Source organism: Podarcis erhardii (assembly GCF_964252035.2).
Source record: "Podarcis erhardii genome assembly, chromosome: 2".
Taxonomy (NCBI): domain Eukaryota; kingdom Metazoa; phylum Chordata; class Lepidosauria; order Squamata; family Lacertidae; genus Podarcis; species Podarcis erhardii.
The window spans coordinates 44,045,511-44,066,666 of NC_138498.1; the positions used below are offsets into that span (position 1 = coordinate 44,045,511).

Here is a 21,156-nt window from a genome sequence, read left to right on the forward strand (position 1 = left end):
TTAAAACCCTGTCTAAATCCAGGACATTCAAGGAAGGAAGGAAGGAAGGAAGGAAGGAAGGAAGGAAGGAAGGAAGGAAGGATCTGTAATATCAGCCAGGACTGTCCATCACTCGGATATAGGGGGATAACATAAGGGAAAGCACACATTTGTATTTCACCAGGTGACCTCTTTAGGGATTCAGCTCTTCATATTATTACATCAGGATGCAATCCTTGGATCTGGTTCTGTGGCTGACTCTGAATGAATAGCAAGATAATTTCCAGCCATGGTTATTCCAGCCCTTCTTTCCCCTTACTGCACAGCTCTCTTGGAAGCAGTGGTTTCTCAAAGGAGGGCAGCTCCGTGAGGAGAGCCAGATTCAAGTGATGGCTTACACAACTGCTAACAGATTACAGCGACTCCCATCTTGGCAGCTGAGACAGAACAGCCCTCCAGTCAAAGGCCCTCCAGAATAAAAGGCTGAATCGACAATAGATTCAAGGAAAGGAGTTCAGTGGCAAGAGGCCCCAGTATTTTTTATTTAATTAAATCGTGTTGTGACCATTTCACTGACTGTCGACTCATAAATTTATATTAAAAAAATTCTATACTGCCTCTCCAGATGTTACTGAACTACAGCTCCCTTCATTCCTGTCCATTGGCTGTGCTGGCTGGAGCTAATGGATGTTGGAGTGCAACATGCCACCCATGTAAACATACAAACAAACAAACAAACAAACAAACAAACAAACAAACAAACAAACAAACAAACAAACCCAATTAGTCCTTTCCTCTATGGCAAGGAGGCAGTTTCTCCCCTACAGATAGTTAAAGAAGCATGGAATTTTAAGGGCATGAGGCATATTCATTTATATTAATAAAGAGAAACAGATGGTTGTGATTTTATTTTATTTTGGTAGATGTCTGCTGCATTTCTTGTTTCGCCTTTTAAAAACTTCCTAACATTTACAAACATTGTGCTAAGATGTTGTTTTATTGCCTCGCATGTGTTGTATTTTTATTCATTGTATTGCAATTCAATCAACACAGCATCTGCAAGCACAACAGATTCTCGTTTCATGCGTATCCAACAACGTTTTTTCCTTCTGCTTAGAACCAATGTGCAAATTGAGGGCCAATTGTTTGTGCAGGGTAATAACCAACACAAGCAAGTGGTTAATTTCCAAGAAGTGGTTTCTAGTCTTCAACCCGCCTGTAAGTTACACTTTGTCACCTAGAAGTCACACGCAGGGTAGACCAGAGCAGGCTGCGGTTACACAGCGGTATGTGAAATGCTGCCTGCAAGGGCTCCTAGCTACTTTCTTCTCTATTGTTACTTCACAAGTTCTGGCACTCAGCCCCGGTTCAAACACAAGTCCCGAAAATGTGTCAATAAATAACTTAAGCATATACAATTACAGAAGCTTGCTTAGCCAAGCCTGGGGCTGCAAAAGAGAGTGGCAAAATCCTTTAGCAATATTAGAAGCTTAGTTGATGATGAAAGACAGGCATTTGATGCTTGGTCCTGGAAAGACTCAACAGCATACAATACCGGCAGGCACAGACCCTTCCCATCTTCTGCAACCCAATACGCAGCTCTATTATTAACAGAAGGTGGAAGTCAACTACGGGTGTTTTTTTCCAGAGCAGATCCACTGAAATTAATGCACATGGCTAGGTCCATTCATTCCAATAGGTCTACTCTGAACAATACTTAGCTGAATACCACCCAGAGCGTTTGATGCCTGCCATCTTTTCTCTGAGCTCTTTCCGATGCATGGCTGAAACAGAAAATCAAGCTTGTACTTACAGCTAAGAGACCATGATCATCTTCATTTACAACAGGGTGAGGAAGCCGTAGCGTTCTAGATGTTGTTGGACTCCAACTCTCATCAGGCGTGGTCAATGGTTGGGGGTGATGGGAATTGTAGTCCATCAACATTTGGAGGTCCACAGGATCTCCATCCCAGGTTCACATTTGCTTCTTTTCTTCCTTCCTCTAACAATTGTATTCAGCAGCTGAAGAAGACTGCTGAAAATTGATTCTAAATGGGCACTTTTTTGAAGCTCTGGACAGCCTGTGGTAGGTGGACTAATGGTTTGCCATGGGACAAGGCAGCTTCCTGTGTCCCTATTCCCCAATGATAGTGTGTGGTCATTTCTTTCAGCTAATTTACTAGGAAGTTAAATTCTTCAGACAGAATTAAAATGGTGGGATTAAAACCAGGAATCATCTAGGTAGATTAACTGATATTACTTCTTGCCTGAAGTACTAGAGGAAAACTAGCTTTAGTACTTTATAATTTTACTATATTGTAGCTAAGTATGTATTTTTCCATGTATAAGACTAGATTTCCCCCCCCCCAAAAAAAATGTCCAAAATTTGGGGGAGTCTTATACACATATAGATCTTCCCCCATTTTCTTAAATCGGAGTCCCCCAAAACAGGGGGTATCTTATACATGGGGGTATCTTATAGACAGAAAAATACAGTATATTTAGGCTGCAAGCCTACATATGCTTAGTAAGTCCCACTGAACTCAGTGGCACTTCCTTCTGAGTAATTTTTTTATGAAGCAGATTTTATTCCAAGCATGTATTTTATGCATCTCACATTTGGGTCTTCCAAATTAAAAATAAAATAAATGTTACTGGAGAGTCAGTCAAATCTTTCAGGCACTCATCTGATTCTGATCTTATTTTTTCCCAGCCTTCATTATAGATCTCACCTGCTCTCATTTTTATCAATTCTGATTTATATTCATTATTTTTCTACTTCTTGTACAGTAATTACAATATGCTGTAAGTCCAAGCAACTTCAACTGAAGAGATTAAGCACATGCTTATCTTTCACTCCGTCATGCCCACATTATGTCTCAAATGTCCTATCCATCACATTACTTGCACATTCCTTCATTCTATCATCAAGTTTCTGTAACGTATTTTGAAATGAGACCAATAGAATAGCCTTATCTTCTTTTTATCTTGCTCTTTCTTCTAGTTCATATCTTCCTCTGTTCCTGTTCTAACTTTTGCCCCCCTTGCCCCTCTTGTTTCCTCCTCTAATCTCTTGCCCCTCTTGTTTCCTTTACAAATTTATCTCTCCTAGGTTTCAGATAACATGTCAAAAATTATTGGTCAGGGTATATCTTTTGACTGAAAGTTCACTTCCAGTTCACTTGCCTTGATTGCTATCACACAGTTGTATGCAGACTGCAAAACAGCCATATCTTTCTCCCTCTTATTACTTGCTGGAGAGAAGAAATAAAATTAAAAACACCTCCCATTATGTGTTGTAGAAAGAATTCTTTTGTAAACGTCTCTATGCAGAGAGGTTTAGCTTCATTTTTTCATTTTACAGTTATTTTTCCATAAGCAACAGAAAAAATGAAGGTAGAGAGGGACCCTTTTCTGTCTCAAATAATCCTCTTCAACTCTGCCATCGGGACTGACCTCAGAGGTTTGCTGGCTAACACTGGCAATTGTGCTTATCCTGCCAAGGATCAGGCTTACTATGCTCAATAATGGGAGGGGAGAAGGCCAGTGCTTTGAGTCAGACCTGAGCTAACAAATAGGTATCACAAGACTCATGTTCCTTGCCTGCCCAGAAGGATTGTCCTTGGCTGTCTTCAAGGTCAATTGACGGAAATCCTCTCAGTTTCTAGATGTGATTAACAATCACACACAGGTTCCACAATCTTCATACTGCAAGATCTACTATACAGAGCAGGATCAATTTCATTAAGGTCAAAGCATGAGGTCTTTAAGCAGAGGCTTGACAACCATATGTCAGGAGTGCTCTGATGGTGTTTCCTGCTTGGCAGGGGGTTGGACTTGATGGCCCTTGTGGTCTCTTCCAACTCTATGATTCTCTTCTATGATTGTTGATGCTCAGCAACATACCTGTCCCCAAAAGGATGATTTTTATTTCTGTTTGTCTGTTTACAACAATCAAGCAGTTGGAAGAAGCTGCAACCTTGATCATAAGTGCATGTGCATTAGGATACAGTCGTACCTCGGATCCCAAATGCCCTGGAACTCGGCTGTTTTGGCTCCCCAATGCCACAAACCTGGAAGTGACTGTTCCAGTTTGTGAATGTTCTTTTGGAACCCAAACATCTGACGGGGCTTCTGAGGCTTCTGAAGCTGCAATTTGGTTTCCAAACATTTTGGAAGTTGAATGGACTTCCAGAACGGATTCCGTTCAACTTCCAAGGTATGACTGTACTCACCACTTTCCCTGCAGGCTGGTTTTCCTATCAAAACCACCCCCTCCTAGCTACTTCTTGCCTTGTTATATAATCAAGAAAGAAGGAGGAAAGATCTAGAGGGAAAGATGTGTCTGTCCCCCTTTATGCACAAATGTTTGGTCCATATTGCAGCTTTTTGCAATATGCTGAGTGATGGTGGAAACAACCTCATGACAAACATTTATTGTGAAAAGTGTCACATGTAATAAGGTGCTTTGGTCCCTCTAAAGCTCTCCATGTTGAGCATCCCCATCAACACCTAAGAAATAGCATTTTATCAGACCATGCTGCTGACAGATGACAATGGCTGGCAATGAATTGCATGACCAGAGTGGGAGGTTTTGAATTTGCCTCTCCATCACAGTTGAGTGCATTGTCCCTAGGAAACTGCTATCCGCAGGACAGACAGAGCCTGGAACAGGCTTAACAGTAATAATGAGATGCTGATGGGTCATGCACTCACATTCTTTCAACAGCTGTAAACAAACTTTTTACGGAACAAAAAGCCAAAAGAGCAGCAAACAATGCTTTCACCAAAATGGCTGCTCTATTCCTTGGAGTGCTTCCTGCAAAAAGAAAACGAACCAGAGGCAAGGAATCAACAAAGCCAGCACACTAACCTAGCGGCGGAGGAAGCCGCTCGGGCACCTGGGGCGGGGTGCACCACCGGGCCTCCGGAGTCTGCCTGACTTCTCCCACTCAGCCGCCCTACAGCTGGGGGGAGGCAGCGGGTGGACTGTTTGGCACGGTGAGTGCCGCCCGGCATTTTGTCATCCCCCCCTCAGTGGTGACACCTGGGGTGGCCCACACCTACCACACACCCCTTCCTCCGCCCCTGCGCTAACCCTATTTCCTTCTCAACCTTATATTTGGCAAGCGTGGCACATCCTCAGGACCTAAATGCTGCCCAGACACTCTGTTCCCTGAGACACTGGTAAGAGAATTGTGCTTTGCAGACCCCTTCTGGGTCACAACCCCTTGCCTCCACCAAACAGCAAGTAGATCTTGGACCATGGGGACCTATTTGAAGTACTTAGCATTCATTAAGGCCGTGACGGAGTCAACATACCAACAAGATAGCATCTCTTTCATTACACTGCACTAGTGCATATCAATGTAAGGTAAAAATGCAATACATTTATTCAAGAGAATAAGAGATATTCCACAGGAATGAGGAAGAGATGGCAGCAAACAAGCTCATTACACATATGTGCATGCAGAGAAAGCAATTTGAAGATGGAGGCAAAACTTGTCTGTCCTAGAAGTAAGCTTTTGCCAAGGTAAGAAAACTTGTAGGGACTCCTTCCTGTTTGGTGTTGGCCCCTGTTGTAGAACCAGCCACCTATGGACAGAGATCACCTCTCACAGCTGTATTTTCCATTATCGTAACCTTTCTTAGCAACTCACCTCTCCAAGATCAAATTTCTATGCCTCTCACAAACAACCCTGGGAATATGGAAAACCACTCCTGCCTTTCTACCCTGCTCATGCAAATATCTAGCATGTATTACTTTCTAAACAAAGCAACACAATCATTGTTCTTGAAAATGGTTAACAAATTAAGAATGCCAAAGGTAAGATAATATGCTGGGCTACCTGAATCAAACTGAACTCTAGGACAAAAGTTTCATACGATGTATGAAATGCAATCTGTCAGAATCAGTATTATTTCATGTAAGAATGCAACAACAAATTCTATTCTATTCTTCTATTCTAACAACATTCAAAACAGAGTTTTTTAAAGCTAAAAAAGGAGAAGAAAGTAAAATGATACATGGGGGGTGGGTGGGATAGGACATGTTGCACTCCAACACCCATCAGCCCCAGCCAGCGCAACCAACAGACAAGAATGAAGAGAGCTGTAGTTCAGTAACATCTGAAGAGGCACAGGTCCCCCATCCATGCTATATTCCATAGGTAAAATTGAGCAGTGCACAAAAATAAAAATAAAGATAAGGAATCAAGGGCCCAGGAAAGCTCCCACTTCAAGCATACAGGCATTTTGGCTTCCTCGGTAGCACAACACAACTGCCCCCCCCCCCATTCCAGCTATCTCTTTAGGATCTGAAGGCCTTGCTGAGGGGGAAACGATCCCCTCCGCTGAGGTGCCATCTGCATCCTTTGTGCCTAGACCAGCACCCAGCGCCAGGAATGGTCTCCAAGGAACAACAACAAAAATCTCTCTTAGGGCCTAAGAAAAGGAATGTGCATTTCAAAAGTCCGTAAGCTTTATTGAGGCAGTAAGTTTGAAAGGTAAATCTCACTACTACAGAAATGGTGGCAGAGAAAGCCTGAGTCACTCATGCTTCCCCCCCCCAACACTTTTAGGCCTCATGTGAAAGTGTGAGATGCACACAAACACACACAGCCCCACTCAGATACCCAACCTCCTGAAGAAGTAAGGCTTCCCCTTCCAGCTCTTCTGGGGAAATTCTGAAGCAACCCAGAGGTGACAGGAAAGAGAAAGTTCCGCCTCCTAGTTCTGCAGAAAGGGAAATGCGGCTAGCCACCTTAGGGAAACAGGGAGGCAAGGCCACACACACAGAGAGCTGAGGAGCACTACCTACAAATTTATTGTAATTGTAAATGTGTCAAGATTTTAGGGTGTGGATGAGGAAGAGATCAGTGGGACCTGATCAACGGGACAGCTAGGAAAATGTACTAGGCTGGCCTTCTTTGGAGATTCCACCAGAGTAGTCAGAGGGGAAGGCAACTTGAACCCCCAGCGCCACAGAGTGCCTGGAAGCAGATCTGCTCTAGAAATAGCAACACCATGCCCTCCCCGCCCCCATCAACGAAGACCAAGTCTGTCCCCACAAGAGGTTAAAAATGACTTGCATGTCTCTGTCCCTCCTTGGAAGTCCCCCAAGGCTAGTTTTGTTCAGCTGGGTTTCATTTCTGAACTTTCAGGGAGACTGGCTGTGCTTTCCTCAACAATTTCCCCTCCCTCTATCCCACTACAAACTGGCAGGAGGGGCAGTGAAAATATACTGACAAGCCTCACGCAGCCCAGTCCAGCACCTTGGGGCCCAGTTGTAACACCCTGAAGCTCTTAAGGTCTTTTGCTTCCTCCACATTTCAGCAACAGGTATATAGATAGGTTTGAACTGCCATAATAAATTTAAGGGAAGGAGGAAGAGAAGCACATCACAAGGAAAGCAACACCCCTCGAGGCCACAAAGCAGCTAGCTGACCAGCAAATCTTGTGCACTGCACAAGCACAGAGCTCTCTCTACTAGGGCTGGGAGCATCAAAGGTTGTACACGGGTCTTATATCCGCTTTGCTAAGTTCTGCAAAAGTGGGAAGTTCACGACTGGCCAGCTTCCTGCACCGCAAGACGTCAAGAGCTATCTAGCCAATGAAGTGGGAACAGGCTCAGTAAGAGTAGTCCTAAACAGACCTGTGGAAAATTAAAAGTAGCAGGTGCTAAAGAGCTGGTTAAGAGGACAAATTTGGGAGGCAGCTGGAATGCTCCAAGGAAGCAGGCATATGAAAGAGACATTGGAAATGTCAAAAGACTTTGCCTGGCCTGAATTAGTGATGCATTTTTCAAAATGTCCATTGACCTGGGCTTTGTGCATGCCATACATTAAAAGAGCATCCCTCAGAAGAATCCTTGGGAAATGTAGCTCACCCCTCAAAGAGCTCCCATTCCCAGCACCCCTAACAAACTGCAGTTCCCACAATCTTGGGGGGGGGGGCAATGTGCTTTAAATGTACTCAATATGTGCAAGATGATGCTCTGTAGTACCAGTTATCTATAATCACATGTAAGGGAGGGGACCCTAAACTGCAGAAAAGACTCAGTGCTTTGTGTGTAAACACCTAGTTTGTCACAAAAAGAGTCACAAGGGTTCTGGGTAGTAAGTGATCTTATCTTCTCGGAAGTTCTCAAAACTGCATGATGCAAGTAATGTCAACAAAGAAAAAGAAAATATCACAGCTGCAGCAGAAGTTGTGACATGATGTGGAGGGCCCTGGGAACTCGGCAAGGAGCTTCCGCACACATTCTTCCGCCCATGTCTGAGAGGAAGGCCCTGGCAATAAGACCCTGGGATTAGTGTGTAGACCTGCATCAACTGAGGTTCTGGTACCAGATGATAACAGAACGGCTGCTGCTGCAATGCAACTTCCAGTTTTACTTTGAGAAGAGGTCGCATTTGAAACACTAGTACAATTCAGTAAGCGTGTTAAGGGTGCTAAAAGTTGCCAGGAGACCCCTCACAGAGCCTACAATTCCCAGCACCCCTAACAAACAACAGTTCCCAGGATTCTTTGAGGGAATGTGTGGATGTGATCAGAGTATTTTTTTCCGTAAGGCTGTAGAAGAAGAATCAGTATAGTTTTCATTGCTAGGCAACCAAGCTCTCCTTCCTATTGTCAGGGCAAATACAGTGGTACCTCGGGTTAAGTACTTAATTCGTTCTGGAGGTCCATTCTTAACCTGAAACTGTTCTTAACCTGAAGCACCACTTTAGCTAATGAGGCCTCCTGCTGCCGCCGCACTGCCGGAGCACGATTTCTGTTCTTATCCTGAAGCAAAGTTCTTAACCTGAAGCACTATTTATGGGTTAGTGGAGTCTGTAACCTGAAGCGTATGTAACCTGAAGCGTATGTAACCCGAGGTACCACTGTACAGTGAGCAAGTCAGGAGGGCAAGTCCATAGGTGGGGCATGTAAAGCAACAAAACAGAACAAAAAAGGTAACAGTCAAGAGGAGAAGATTTCTAAGCCAGAAGATGAGGGGGAAATCCAGGCTACTCAGCGGCCAGAGTTGGCCAAGTTCAGTGGGCTGCGAAGAACTGGCACATAGTTCTAAGGATGAGAAAGAATAATGACTCTGGCACTGGTGCATGCTTGAAATGCAAGGCTAACTCCGAGCATGAATGATGCTGCTCGTGATAACCAAATGTCCAAATGGGAAAGAATTCAAATGTTGCTGAAGGGCACATCCGTCTCTAGGTTGCGGTCTACAAACTGATGAAGTCCAAGTACTCGATACAAACCAAAAAAGAATCCTACTGGTTTCAAACCTCCCAAGCTGTGCTCAACTGTGTTTCTTTATATCACAGACTTAAAAGTAGCTTAATCTTCCTGCATTGGAGGTCATTGGGCTATAGGACCCTCGGAGCCCCTTTGCAACTCTATGATTCTGTTCCTGCTCTCTGGAGAATTATGGATGCTGGAGTTCTGCGCGAGGGGTAGGGTGGGGAGACAGGTGAGTTCTTAGCACCATCAACAGATGACAGATCATGAAAGTTACTGGTGTAAAGCAAACACACACTTGGAATTCAGGGGCTGGAGTGGAGAAGAGTCATGGGGAGAAACACATAGCGGGGGGTTATAGGGATTACTTCATGCCCCTCCAACTTCTCCCTGCCCAAGTACCCCACTCCTAAAGCAGCATATGGGCAACAGAGGCATCATTATACATGTTTGTGTACAACATGTAGCTAAGCTCAAAACTTGCAGGGTAGAGATTCCATCCCTCTCTGTCCCTGGCCCAGTGTCTACAACTGTAGCCTTTATCATAGAGACATTTTCTCCCATTAGCCAAATAACCTTGTACCCTAACCGCTCAGCCTCATCATTTCCCTGTTGTCAATTTAAATTTCAGGTGACCTGGGAAATGTAAACCAAGGCAAATCAAAGTTATGAAAGCATAGTGGCAACTGTTTAATAGGTCCTATTTGTTCCCACTTGGCATGCTAACCTGTAGTTAGTGCTGGTGCATGTCCTGGATTGCATTTATTTGGCTGGCTAAACACAAAGGGATTGTTAACAGGATCAGCTCACAATATCGCTAGCATATGTATGATATACACATATAAGACTGGGATTTCCCAGTGCTAACACAGCACTACATAATGTACCTGAGAAAAGCAGCTGCAGATGTCAGAAAGCCCTAGCGGAAACCACCGGGCCACACATTTCCATAGCATGCAGCAGCACAACTGGGGCATTTGATTCTGTTTGATGAACCACAATGCAGCCACTCAAAGATATGGGGGTTGTAGGGAAATTAGAGCCAACAGGCTGCTAGAAGGAAAGCAGGTTTGCCAAGCTGAGCAGAAATAAGCCCTTTTTGAGATGACTCCATTCAGCTCCACAGCAGATTGAAACTGACTAGCTTACCCCTTTTCAGATCCAACTTGGCTTGGACCTGCCACATCCCCCCCCCTTTTTTTTTTGCAGGGCTCTGGTGTCTTTAATGGTTGAAGGGCAAGCAGATGAATCTTCATCTACCAAAGCAGCTACAGGATGCAAAGGTTTCAGCCTGGTGAAGACTCACTGCTGGTCTCTTGCCCAAGAACCAACAAAGAAAGTTCTGGAGTCAGCCAACTCAGTCTGTGAAAATGTCTTTTATATTTTCTTTTAAATTAATTATTTATTTGAAGGGTTGACTGAGTCAAATGCTTGACTCATTGCTATCCCTAGTGTACCCTCTCTATCATTGTCCTGAAAAGTTATTTCCAGGAAAGTTATTTGAGGGGCGTATTTCTTGGGAGGATTCAGTGTGAGCTGGGATTAACTTCATTCTTCTTTGCTGGTGGGTAGAATGTGGTGAGAACAAAGCTGATCGATGAACATAAGAATAGATTGCTGGACCTGGCCAGTGGCCCACTGAGTTCAGCATCCTGTTCTCACAGTGACCAACCAGATGCCTGTGGGAAACCTACAAGAAGGACCTGAGCAGAGCAGCACTCTCTGTACATCACAAATGTAGTACAACAGAACTCTTCCCTCCCATGGTTTCCAACAACTGGTATTCAGAAGCATACCGTCCCCAACAGTGAAGGAATAACATGGTGGACTGGATAAGTCTGTGGGGTCACCCACATGTAATGCCAAGCCAAATAAGAATCCTCACTATGTCCTCTGTTCATTCACCAAGATGAGAGGATCCCAGATAGCAATTTGCAGGAAACAATCCGAACCACCTGTTTCATATGAACCTAGGAAACAATATTCTTATTCCTCTCCCGGAGTAGTTTAACAATCAATCCCTTTTCATGGGGACTCTGGGAATTGTATCTCTGGGATGGAAATAGGTAAAGGTGAAGGGTAAAGGGACCCCTGACTATTAGGTCCAGTCGTGGCCGACTCTGGGGTTTACAGCGCTCATCTCGCTTTATTAGCCGAGGGAGCCAGTGTACAGCTTCCGGGTCATGTGGCCAGCATGACTAAGCCGCTTCTGGCGAACCAGAGCAGCGCACGGAAACGCCGTTTACCTTCCCGCTGGAGCGGTACCTATTTATCTACTTGCACTTTGACGTGCTTTCGAACTGCTAGGTTGGCAGGAGCAGGGACCGAGCAATGGGAGCTCACCCCATCGCGGGGATTCGAACCGCCGACCTTCTGATCGGCAAGTCCTAGGCTCTGTGGTTTAACCCACAGCACCACTCGCGTCCCCCGAGATGGGAATAGGGGCCTCCTAACAGCTCTTAGAACCTTTAACAAACCATATCTCTCAGAATTCACTGTGGAAAGCAACAACTGTTTACAGTGGTATCATAGTACCCTAAATGTATCATGAGAATACACCCTGGTCAAGAACACAATGCATTTACCATTCCATTTTTCATACTGGCATTCAGACCTTGGGGTTGGGGAGAACCCAGCAAAACTTTAACTAGAAAAGGAGAGACTGAAAGCAGCATTTGCACTTTTTGTTACAAATAAAATTCTCAGTATTTCATCTCTCAGTATTTGTCATGAGAGCAAATCGAAAGGGAAGCAGTGGTGGGCCATGTGAACCCACAGGGAGAATCATAGGGGAGGCAAAGGCCAGAGAAGAGCCTGCTACACATAGTAATACTCCCCTGACAATCAAGAGTTTGGATCTGTGCTAGTTTGAAAGTTAGGGAGTGAGTTGGCCGGCTCTGCTTACATTCTTTGAAAACGTCTTAACAACACCAATTAACATGACAAAACCCATGCTAGTTAGTCATTTGCCAGATCTGCTTGTGCTAAGTGGAAACAAAACAAAACAAAACCCTTTTTTAAAGCTGGCATACATAAGCTCTTCATGCACTCTTCATACTCCCACTTCACTTACCACCCCAGCCAGCTGATGAGTTACTTGTGCAAGAATTGCTGCCCGTTTTTCACACTGTGGCTTTTATTACTGAGCCCCACTGAATATAGAGGGGATTATTTCTCAGTAAACATGTAAACACAGGCATCTTGGAGTATTTGGCAGCAGAATTCATAGATTCCTGTGACTTACACATCCTCATTCATACAGAGCCATGGCTGTAAGGTGAATTGGCTTGGTGATGCGAGGAAAGCTTCCGTTTACAGTGAGAAGGACAGAGGCTTCCTGGTGGGAAAACTGAAAGTTTGATGAGCATCTTAGAAGGAAAACTCCATGCCTAGATCTGCTTATGAGCCCAGGCACACTGTTTCATTCATTGTAAATACACACCACTTGAGAATGAGCCATCAAACTCCAGGAGGAAAGGCAGAGGAGGGTCAGAGTAGCTACGGAATCACTGTGTAACCCACTTGGCAAGGCTGATTCATTTCCTGAGCTGAGTGATGTGAAGAAAAGAGAACTAACAAGCGATATGTGGAGAAACCCAGATGCTTCTCCACCCACATGGCCTGTTTTTAGCATAATTTACTTCTGGGCAGGAAAAACAAGAACCGCGGTATCCACAAAGCCCCCAAAGAGATACTTCCTTTTGCAAGAGAGGCTGGAAGACATTGTGAGGCCACCTGCATTATAAGGCCCACACTGCATTGCGTTATATATGAATAAACTATGCAAGGCCAAATCCGGCTAGGCTGCTACAATGGCAGGCCAAGAGTGTTGCTGTGTGTTAGTGACAGATCTGTCATTCTCCCTCTTCCTAGGCCAGCCCACACTTCCTCCCAGTGTAAAACATTCTCTAACAGAATTGCTGCTGATCTACACTAGCTACAGAGCTGGCACCATTTATATAAGTAGTCAGATCAGCTTTTGAGTTGATTCATTGAGTTACTTAACTCAACACAAAAAGCCAATATCCTGAAAGCAGACATTCACATTCTTCCCTTTCCCCCTGGCCTCCTTGCCCATTACAAACATAAGAAGAGCCCTGCAGGATCAGGCCCATCTAGTCCAGCATCCTGTTCTCACAGTGGCCAGCAAGATGCCTGTAGGAAGCCTACAAAGATGGACTCTCCATGATTGACACTGCACTACAAATGTAGTGATCTGGAAACTATTGAAGCAAAGCTGGCTCGTAAGATTTCATTCAAGCCTCCGTTCAAGAGGGAAATCCCATCCTGAAAGTGAGATATCGAGTCACAACAAAACAAGTATTTTGCAGCTGATGCCATGGAAATACCCAACAGCCACCCCCACCTTTCCATTTTGAATGAGTGGGAGGCCAGGGCTCATTTTCCTATTCAAGATTGCAATACTTCTCCCCCACATCACATTCTCAGCCATGTGGATACTGACTAGACTCAGCTGTCCCCTTGGGCCTGGACATGCCATGTCAGCAGGTGTGGCAGACATCAATCCAGGAGCTGGAAATAGCATTGAGTCCCGACGTCAGACCTCTAGCGGGTATTCCCTGCTGTTATAAATTGGCAGCCGGCAGGGAGGCATTCTGAATTCTTTGCGTTTCAAGCCTGCGACATTTGTGTCCAAAGTATAGCAGCAGTCAGAAAGCAGGGCCTCACATAAAACTGCTTCCCAACTCGTGCGGCTGGCTGTTCTCGCAGGTAGGGACAGAGGAGAAAATCAACTCAAGTTTGCATTTAAAGGCAAACCTACTTAATCTGCATCAAAACAATATGGGAACCCAAAACACAGCTATCCTCCAAAATTTGCAGTTCTCAAAATGTTGTAATGTAGTTTGCTAGCCAACCAATGTTTATAAAAATACATGTATTAGGGGGAAATATGCATAAAAATGAATATATTGGTGAAAAAACATGGAACAATGAATTGTAACATGGAAAACAGCTTGCAAAAAATATGTAAATTAATCAAAGCCACACACAAAAATGTGTTCGTTAGGAGAAATTCACAGTAAGATGCTGGATAATTTGCATGAACATTTTTTCATTTAAAAAAGTCACTGATTGCTGTAGAAATGTGGGGAACTGAATTTAAGATAAAAAGAGAGAAACAGAGAGAATCGAAATTGACAGGTCCTTCCATTCCTACTTTCAAGATCTCACATCTAGAGTTGTCAGCTTTTCAACACTCTGCTACAGCTGTATCTTAACAGCAGCCTGGTGTGTATGTGAGCAAGAGACGCTTCCTGGCGGCTGCTAATTTGATGTAGGATTCAGTGGCACAGCAGACAATTCAGGTTGCACAATTAAAGTGGATTTGCCACTACTGCGCAAGAAATCTGCCTCCCCTCCAACCCCTACAAAGTTTTGGCGAAAATCAAAGTGACAGGAAAACATACTGGAAATATCGCCTGATGGCAATATCTCTGCAAACAAATCAGAGTGAATGCTCAAAATAAGTTGTCTAACCTCTCTGCAAACTTCATGCAAACAAAGCTGGATGGATGCTCAACAAACAGGTTGTCTAGCAGAAGGAACCTGTGTATCTCTCATTGCACATCAAGTTGCTGTTAAAAGCATAAGAGCAAGCCACACTAGTTTTTTTTCTTCTGACCACACTAAGGTTTTTCCACCCTCCTGATTAGCTGCCACACTCTCCGTTGAAAAGCAACCAGTTTTTGCTTTCTTGTCTAGTAGCAAAAGAAAATGCAATGTTGTGGTGGTGAAGTGGATGACAGACATTACTTGCCTGACTATGAACATTGCCTGTCATATACATAACCCTATGACTCACCTGTCTGCCACTTTGGGCTATTCAAGAGTGGCATGTGGCTTCCCAGAATCAGATGTGCAAAACCAATTCATCAAAGCTCATGCACAGCATCCCAAGCAGAGGCCCTAACAGAGTTCTCCTTTGGGGCGGGGAGAGGAAACAAACATATACACTTTCCAAAATGAAGCATCTTAAAAATAATCTTATCTTAGGTTGACATCAGATAGTATTGCATTCATTAAAAGTTTTACACACACACACACATGCGCGCGCATGCTCCATGCCTGGATTTTGTTGTAGTAGCCTGAAGTTAAGCTATACCCTGTGTTGGACAGTCTTAATTCTCAGCAGCAACATTTGTTGAGAGCAGAATCCGAGATGGATGGAAATGTATCCCAGTTCGTTACCTAACAGTGTGGTCCAGAAACAGCATCTAGATCTACTTGATACTCTGGCCAGGAGAGACATCCTGATTGATGGTCACTCCTATAGAAACCAAGCCACAGTTTGAAAACAGGACTAGACTTCAGACTATAACAAAAGGTGCCCAGGTTTGGAATTTTTGGCCCATGTTTTCTACGGAGTGAAGAAGCCCAGTCATTCCTAAAGCAAGTCTGATGTCACCCACCCCACCCCCTAGATGTCACATAGCTGGCAGGACCAACTAGGGTCAAAGAATGTGAAATTCCAGTAAAGCTTCAACATGAGAAATATCAAAATACTCCTTAAAGTAGAAAATAAATTCTTCATGGCTTGTGTCATGGGCCCACTCAACTGTGTCCTGACTGATGCCAAGAACATAGACCTAGCCATGGGAAGAGAGTGGTGCCTAGTGGGTCAAACTAGAGGTTAGCATGAGAAACCAAGACTCTTGGCTTCTCTCTCCTCTTCATCTGGTTGCCCATTCTGTGCCTTTGTCGACTCTGATAACTTATACAGGACAGGGCAGTGCCCCAGATCTAATGGGATTCTGCTTTTACTTTTTAAGGAAGTGGAAACAGCAGAGGGTGAAGAACACAAAGAAGGCAGCAAGTCTCAAAAGCGGCATACAATAGGAGATTTACATTGCAATCGTATAGATGTCTACTTGGAAGAAAGTCCCACTGAGTTCAGTGAGACTCACTCCTAGGTATGTGTGCATTTGGTTGGATTGCAACAAATAACACATTTTACAGCGCAGGCATGTGTGTCTACTTAAAAGTAAGCCACACTGAATTCAGTGGGACTGACTCACCGATGTGTGCATAGGGTTACTGTAGCCTTTGGCTGTGTACGTTCACTCTGCATTCTGTGTACTCCCACAGCTGGTTTGGGAAGTGGCTTGCACACAATGTTAACCATATTCCGTATCTATGCTATGGTTTCCCTCCAAGCCAACTTTGGTCCAGATTGAGAAAAAGAACGACCAAGCTGTGTTTTAAGCCAGTAATGTGTATGCAGCCACAAAGAGAGTGAGAGAGCCCAAGGGTGTGTGTTTCACATTTGTTCCTTAATGTTTTCGTTATTAAGCCGTCTGATGCTTATTATGTAGCCATGTGTTTTGTGTTGTTTGTTTTAATTTATGTCTCAGCAGATCTGATTGCAAGTGTCTTGTTTCCATATAAGTATTTCATTTTTATTTAAAAGTACTACCTTTCAGTAAAGATATAGAAAGGGCAGTTAACTGCAAAAAACAGGCTTGGTCAAGATCAAAATGCCATGTACTGTTATAACAAGTTGTGCTACATTTCTGTTTAAAGTTTGATGGTTTTCAGAACCATTATAATTTGCATTTCTGAGTGGCTACCCTCATTTTTTTGAAATTATGTACGGCTAATTTAAGTACTGTGTATTACACATTCCAAGGCATTTGTCATACAGTATTTCATTAGGTATAATACTTTACCTGTGACCAAGTATTATTCATTTAAATCATTAAAAAAGAATGATTGAACTACTAATTATTTCATTATATTTGTATGCGAAGATTTCGCAGTTGCCCCAATAAAGTTTTATAGAAATTAATCTTACATTGTGCTTCAACAGATTTTCCAACTTGGAATAAACTTACCCTACTGATTGTGCTTCATATGTTCGCAACCACTTTATAAATATTAAACGTTAGTGGTTAAAAGTATGAACTAGGTAGCTTGGTTCAAATCTCAGCTACGTGATTAACTCACTGGACAGTCTAGACCCAGCTAATGACCAATGGTTAGGGATGGCAGGAGGGGTAGTTCAGCAACAACTGGGGGCACAAAAGGTTCCCCACACCTGGCCAAGGCATACACAAGCTACTCTGTCTTAAGCTCTCAGCCCCCTAAGATGTTTCTCAAGAGCTTTCTTTATATCAGCTAAAGCAGCTGATGGTGGCTTGAGGTTGAGGGGAGGACACCCAGGTTGGGGGAGTCAGAAAACCCCCTCATGCATAATGTCACCTCAAGAATGATGTGTTTATCTCAGGGCTTGTACTTCTCCACACAAGGGGGGATTAGTATTGCCCCAAGATTCTTCGTAGCATGGAAGAGCTTTACAATACAGTGGTACCTCAGGTTACATACGCTTCAGGTTACAGACTCCGTTAACCCAGAAATATTACCTCGGGTTAAGAATTTTGCTTCAGGATGAGAACAGAAATCGTGCAGCAGCGGTGCAGCAGGAGACCCCATTAGCTAAAGTGGTGCTTCAGGTTAAGAACAGTTTCAGGTTAAGAACAGACCTCCAGAACAAATTAAGTTCTTAACCCAAGGTACCACTGTAACATGTTGGCCTATACTGAGGTTTCCTTCTCACAGCTGACCAGAACATGTTAGGCACATGGGTGGTGAAAGGCCCAACCCTGCTCCCCCATTCCCAATGCATGGAGTGATCTCATTTGCAAAAGATGGCCCAAGACATTTTGCTGCCCGAGGAAGACAAGTTCAATGCACAAAAATTAATAATGGCACTTCCAGACTGTTGTTTTTGGGTGGGATTCAATTCTTAAACAACAAATCCACTTCTCTTCCCACAAAAAATCCAGACTTTTTGTGATAAGGAAAGCAATGGGAAAACACACCAGGATAGCAATTACTTGAAAAAACAAACAGTTCAAATCAAATGCTCAATAAACAGCCAAGGTCGCAGAACCTCCACACAAACTTTGTGCAAACAAATCAGGATGCCTGCTCAATAAACAGCTCAGCTGGAAGTAACCCTGGGCTGGCAGCTGATTCTTACTTCCAGGTGGTAATTAGGCAGCATCATCCACCAACATTCAGGTCTGCAGGCTGGTTTGGGCAGCCCAGGGCAGGCAGGCGGGAGTAGCACCCACATCTCCATCTTCCAATATCTCAGCACCACCCACTGCTTAAAGCTGCCACCGCAGTCTGCCTAATGCTAGGGCCGGCCCTGATTCTATCACTCCTCACGAGGCAGGGAACCGAGGCCCTTCCCAACCACTGAATCCCCTCCAAAATCAGCGATCCCGCGCTGCTTTCTCTCTTCCACACACACCTGCGGCCGCTCTCCTTCCTGACTGGAAGCTGGGAGAGCGGGGCCGAGGGCTGAGGAGGGGATCAAAAGCAGGGGATCTCGCCTGCGTCCCGCTCAACCCGACGCCTCCCTCGGGCCCCCGAGAAACACGTCTAGTGGTGCCCTGTCAGAGTAGCGCAGGCTTACAACACCGGGGTTTTGCAACTGTTCCTGGGACAATGTGCGTAAAGTGCTGGGGTGGGGGATGACTCCATGTCACTTTCCTTATTGGAGAATATCAGTTTTTAAAAAAGCAACGGTAGCCTGCTTTGCGAAATGAAAGAAATCCTTTGGCTTCTGCTGCTACCGCGGGATTTATATTTCCCAAGTGCCTTGGCGATGCACTTGGGGGGTAAAAGAGAAAAAGGCGGCAACGGCATTTGCAAACCAGCGCAGAGTTAGCGCAGCCGAAGAGAGGAGAAGTTTCGGGGAGTTTCCCTTAACACAGCCCCTCCGGAGGCGAAGGGAAGCGAGACCCCAAGAGAGCGAGAACCGAGTCTCGCCTCCCCGCCGCAGCAGCAACAAGTCCCTGGGAGGTGCAGGTGGAGCCCTAGCAGTTACACAAAACCCCCGGGCACGCGTTCAGAGAGGCGGCCACGAGCCTCGCCGGATCTGAGTGGGGGCCAAGCCCCGCAGGGCTCCCCGACTCCGGGGGACTCACCTAAGGCCAGCGGCCGGAGCCGCGGGGAGAGCGCCATGCTCCTGCTAGACGAGCGCGTAGGGCGGGGAATGCCGGGTGCTGCGAGCGAGGGCTCCGGGCCGGCCAGAAAGGAAGAGAGAAGTGAGACGGGGCAGGGCGGGGGGCGGCATCTACTCCCGCCAGGACCCGCCCAGACACGCAGGGGCTGGGCAGAGAGAGGGGCGAGAGGCATCGCCTAGGCTGGGATCCCGCCGAAGCCGCCGCCCCCTCTCGCAAGGCAGGGCAGCTGACGGGGCGGCGGTGATTGGGGGAAACGTGTCTGGACCCGGGCCAGGCCTTCGTGCTAGAATAACGTGGACTCTGCAGTCCGGGCCACGGCTCGGCCCTCGCACACGGTGGAGAGAGCAGCCCTGGGCAACACCTCACACTAGCCGACGCGCAAGGGTCCTCCAGGGCTTCCCTGGAAGGAGGTTGAAAGTGAGGCGCCCTCGGCTGCGCCTCTCATTTCCATGCTGCAGTATGGCGGGTGGCTGCGTCTGAGGTATCCGGAGTGGGATTACGGGGCTGAAATGTTTTGTACCTGAAAGAAGGGGAGGCACGGCCTCGTTTTAAAGGAGTGCTAACTAGAAGGGGTTTGACCTTATAATACTGTGCGTAACTGGATTTCCATCTTAGGGTGTGGGAGGCTTGGAAAAAAAGATCCTGCCCTGCTTTACAAAGCTTTTCTCTTGGACAAACAAAAACCATGTTAAAGACAGGCCTCTGCGTTCCCTAACCAAATGCCATGGGTTTAATCCCTGGCATCTCCAGATAAGACTGGGACACGGGAATGTCCCTTGTCTGAAATCCTGGAGAGCCAAGAGCCACTGCTGGTCAGTGTCAACAGTATTGCACTAGATGGGCAAATAATCTGGATATAAGGCAGCGTCCTATGTTCCTAGAAGGATCAAGGACTGCTTTGTACAGAGGAAAAAGGTGAGTTTTTCTGGTTGCAAGTATTTGCAGAAACAGATGCAGAATCAGAAGCCAGGAGGAGAACTGGCAAGGTGCTTGACCCTCATAAAGTACAAAGGTTAGGGTTCTTTCATGTTGATGGAAATACTTGGTCCTTCATCACAAGGGATGCAGAGGTGCTGAACCTCCCCTGCTTCCCACCATACCTTCCTCGGCTCTGTCACACTTCAGGCACTTTTCTTTTCAATAGGAAGCAGACAGTGATCAATACAGTGCAGAAGTCATTTTAATTTTGCACACACAAGCTACTCTATGTTCAAACACCTAGTTCTACACCTTTCCTTGTCCACTACACATACACGATGCAGGCATACATCTCTAGACAATGTAAAAATGTGGGGGAAACCAGACGGGTGGGAAAATCACCATACAAGGGGTGGGGAAGATGCCTTAAAACTGGGTGGGTTGGTTAAATTCTGGTTGCCTGGCAGCCCACATCAGTAGTATTCTGGTACTTTAAAACATGATACACCCTTATAATTGCACAGCATTTTAGTTCAGTTTAGTTTTGGTCCTGCATTCCCATAAAAACAAGGTCACTTACAGTCAATTACAACAATACTCAAAACCTTAAGCTGTTTTCAAAACATTTACACAGCACTTCCAAGAATCATGAATATGATACAAAGCGAACACTGACCGGAGTTTTACTAGATCTGTGACCATATAATAAAAGTTGTTAGTGGTGTTGGTGACCAACTAAGAACAGGAGACAAACTGACACCAACCTTATATACAAATGCTATATAAAAAATTGAAACAAAAGACCATGCAATCCAAAAGACAGTGAAAAGCCCACTTAAACAGGAAGCTGTACCTTTCTCCCTGAATGTCTATAGGCTAGAAGTTAAGGTAAGTCTATCCAGGCAGGAAGTTCTACACAAATGGGGCCAGAGGTGAGAAGGCCCCGGGCCACACTCTCACCCAGCCTGAGAGAACCTTAAGCAGAACTTCTGCAACAGATCTTTATAGGTATCACTATCCCAGA

At 45.1% G+C, this 21,156-nt stretch overlaps 1 protein-coding gene across 2 annotated transcripts in view; it reads right to left on the reverse strand.

The window, feature by feature from the left end:
* The window catches only part of ADGRE5 (adhesion G protein-coupled receptor E5), a 46,668-nt gene extending 27,343 nt beyond the window's left edge, over nt 1–19,325 (reverse strand). Inside the window, exon 1 of one of the 2 annotated variants that reach the window (XM_081851168.1) lies at nt 19,176–19,325. In XM_081851168.1, coding sequence (XP_081707294.1) covers nt 19,176–19,212 — 37 coding nt within the window. In that variant the 5' untranslated portion in view covers nt 19,213–19,325. The remainder of the gene's footprint in view (nt 1–19,175) is intronic. The other variant, XM_081851167.1, reaches the window with a different exon arrangement.
* Nucleotides 19,326–21,156: the final 1,831 nt, after the last annotated feature.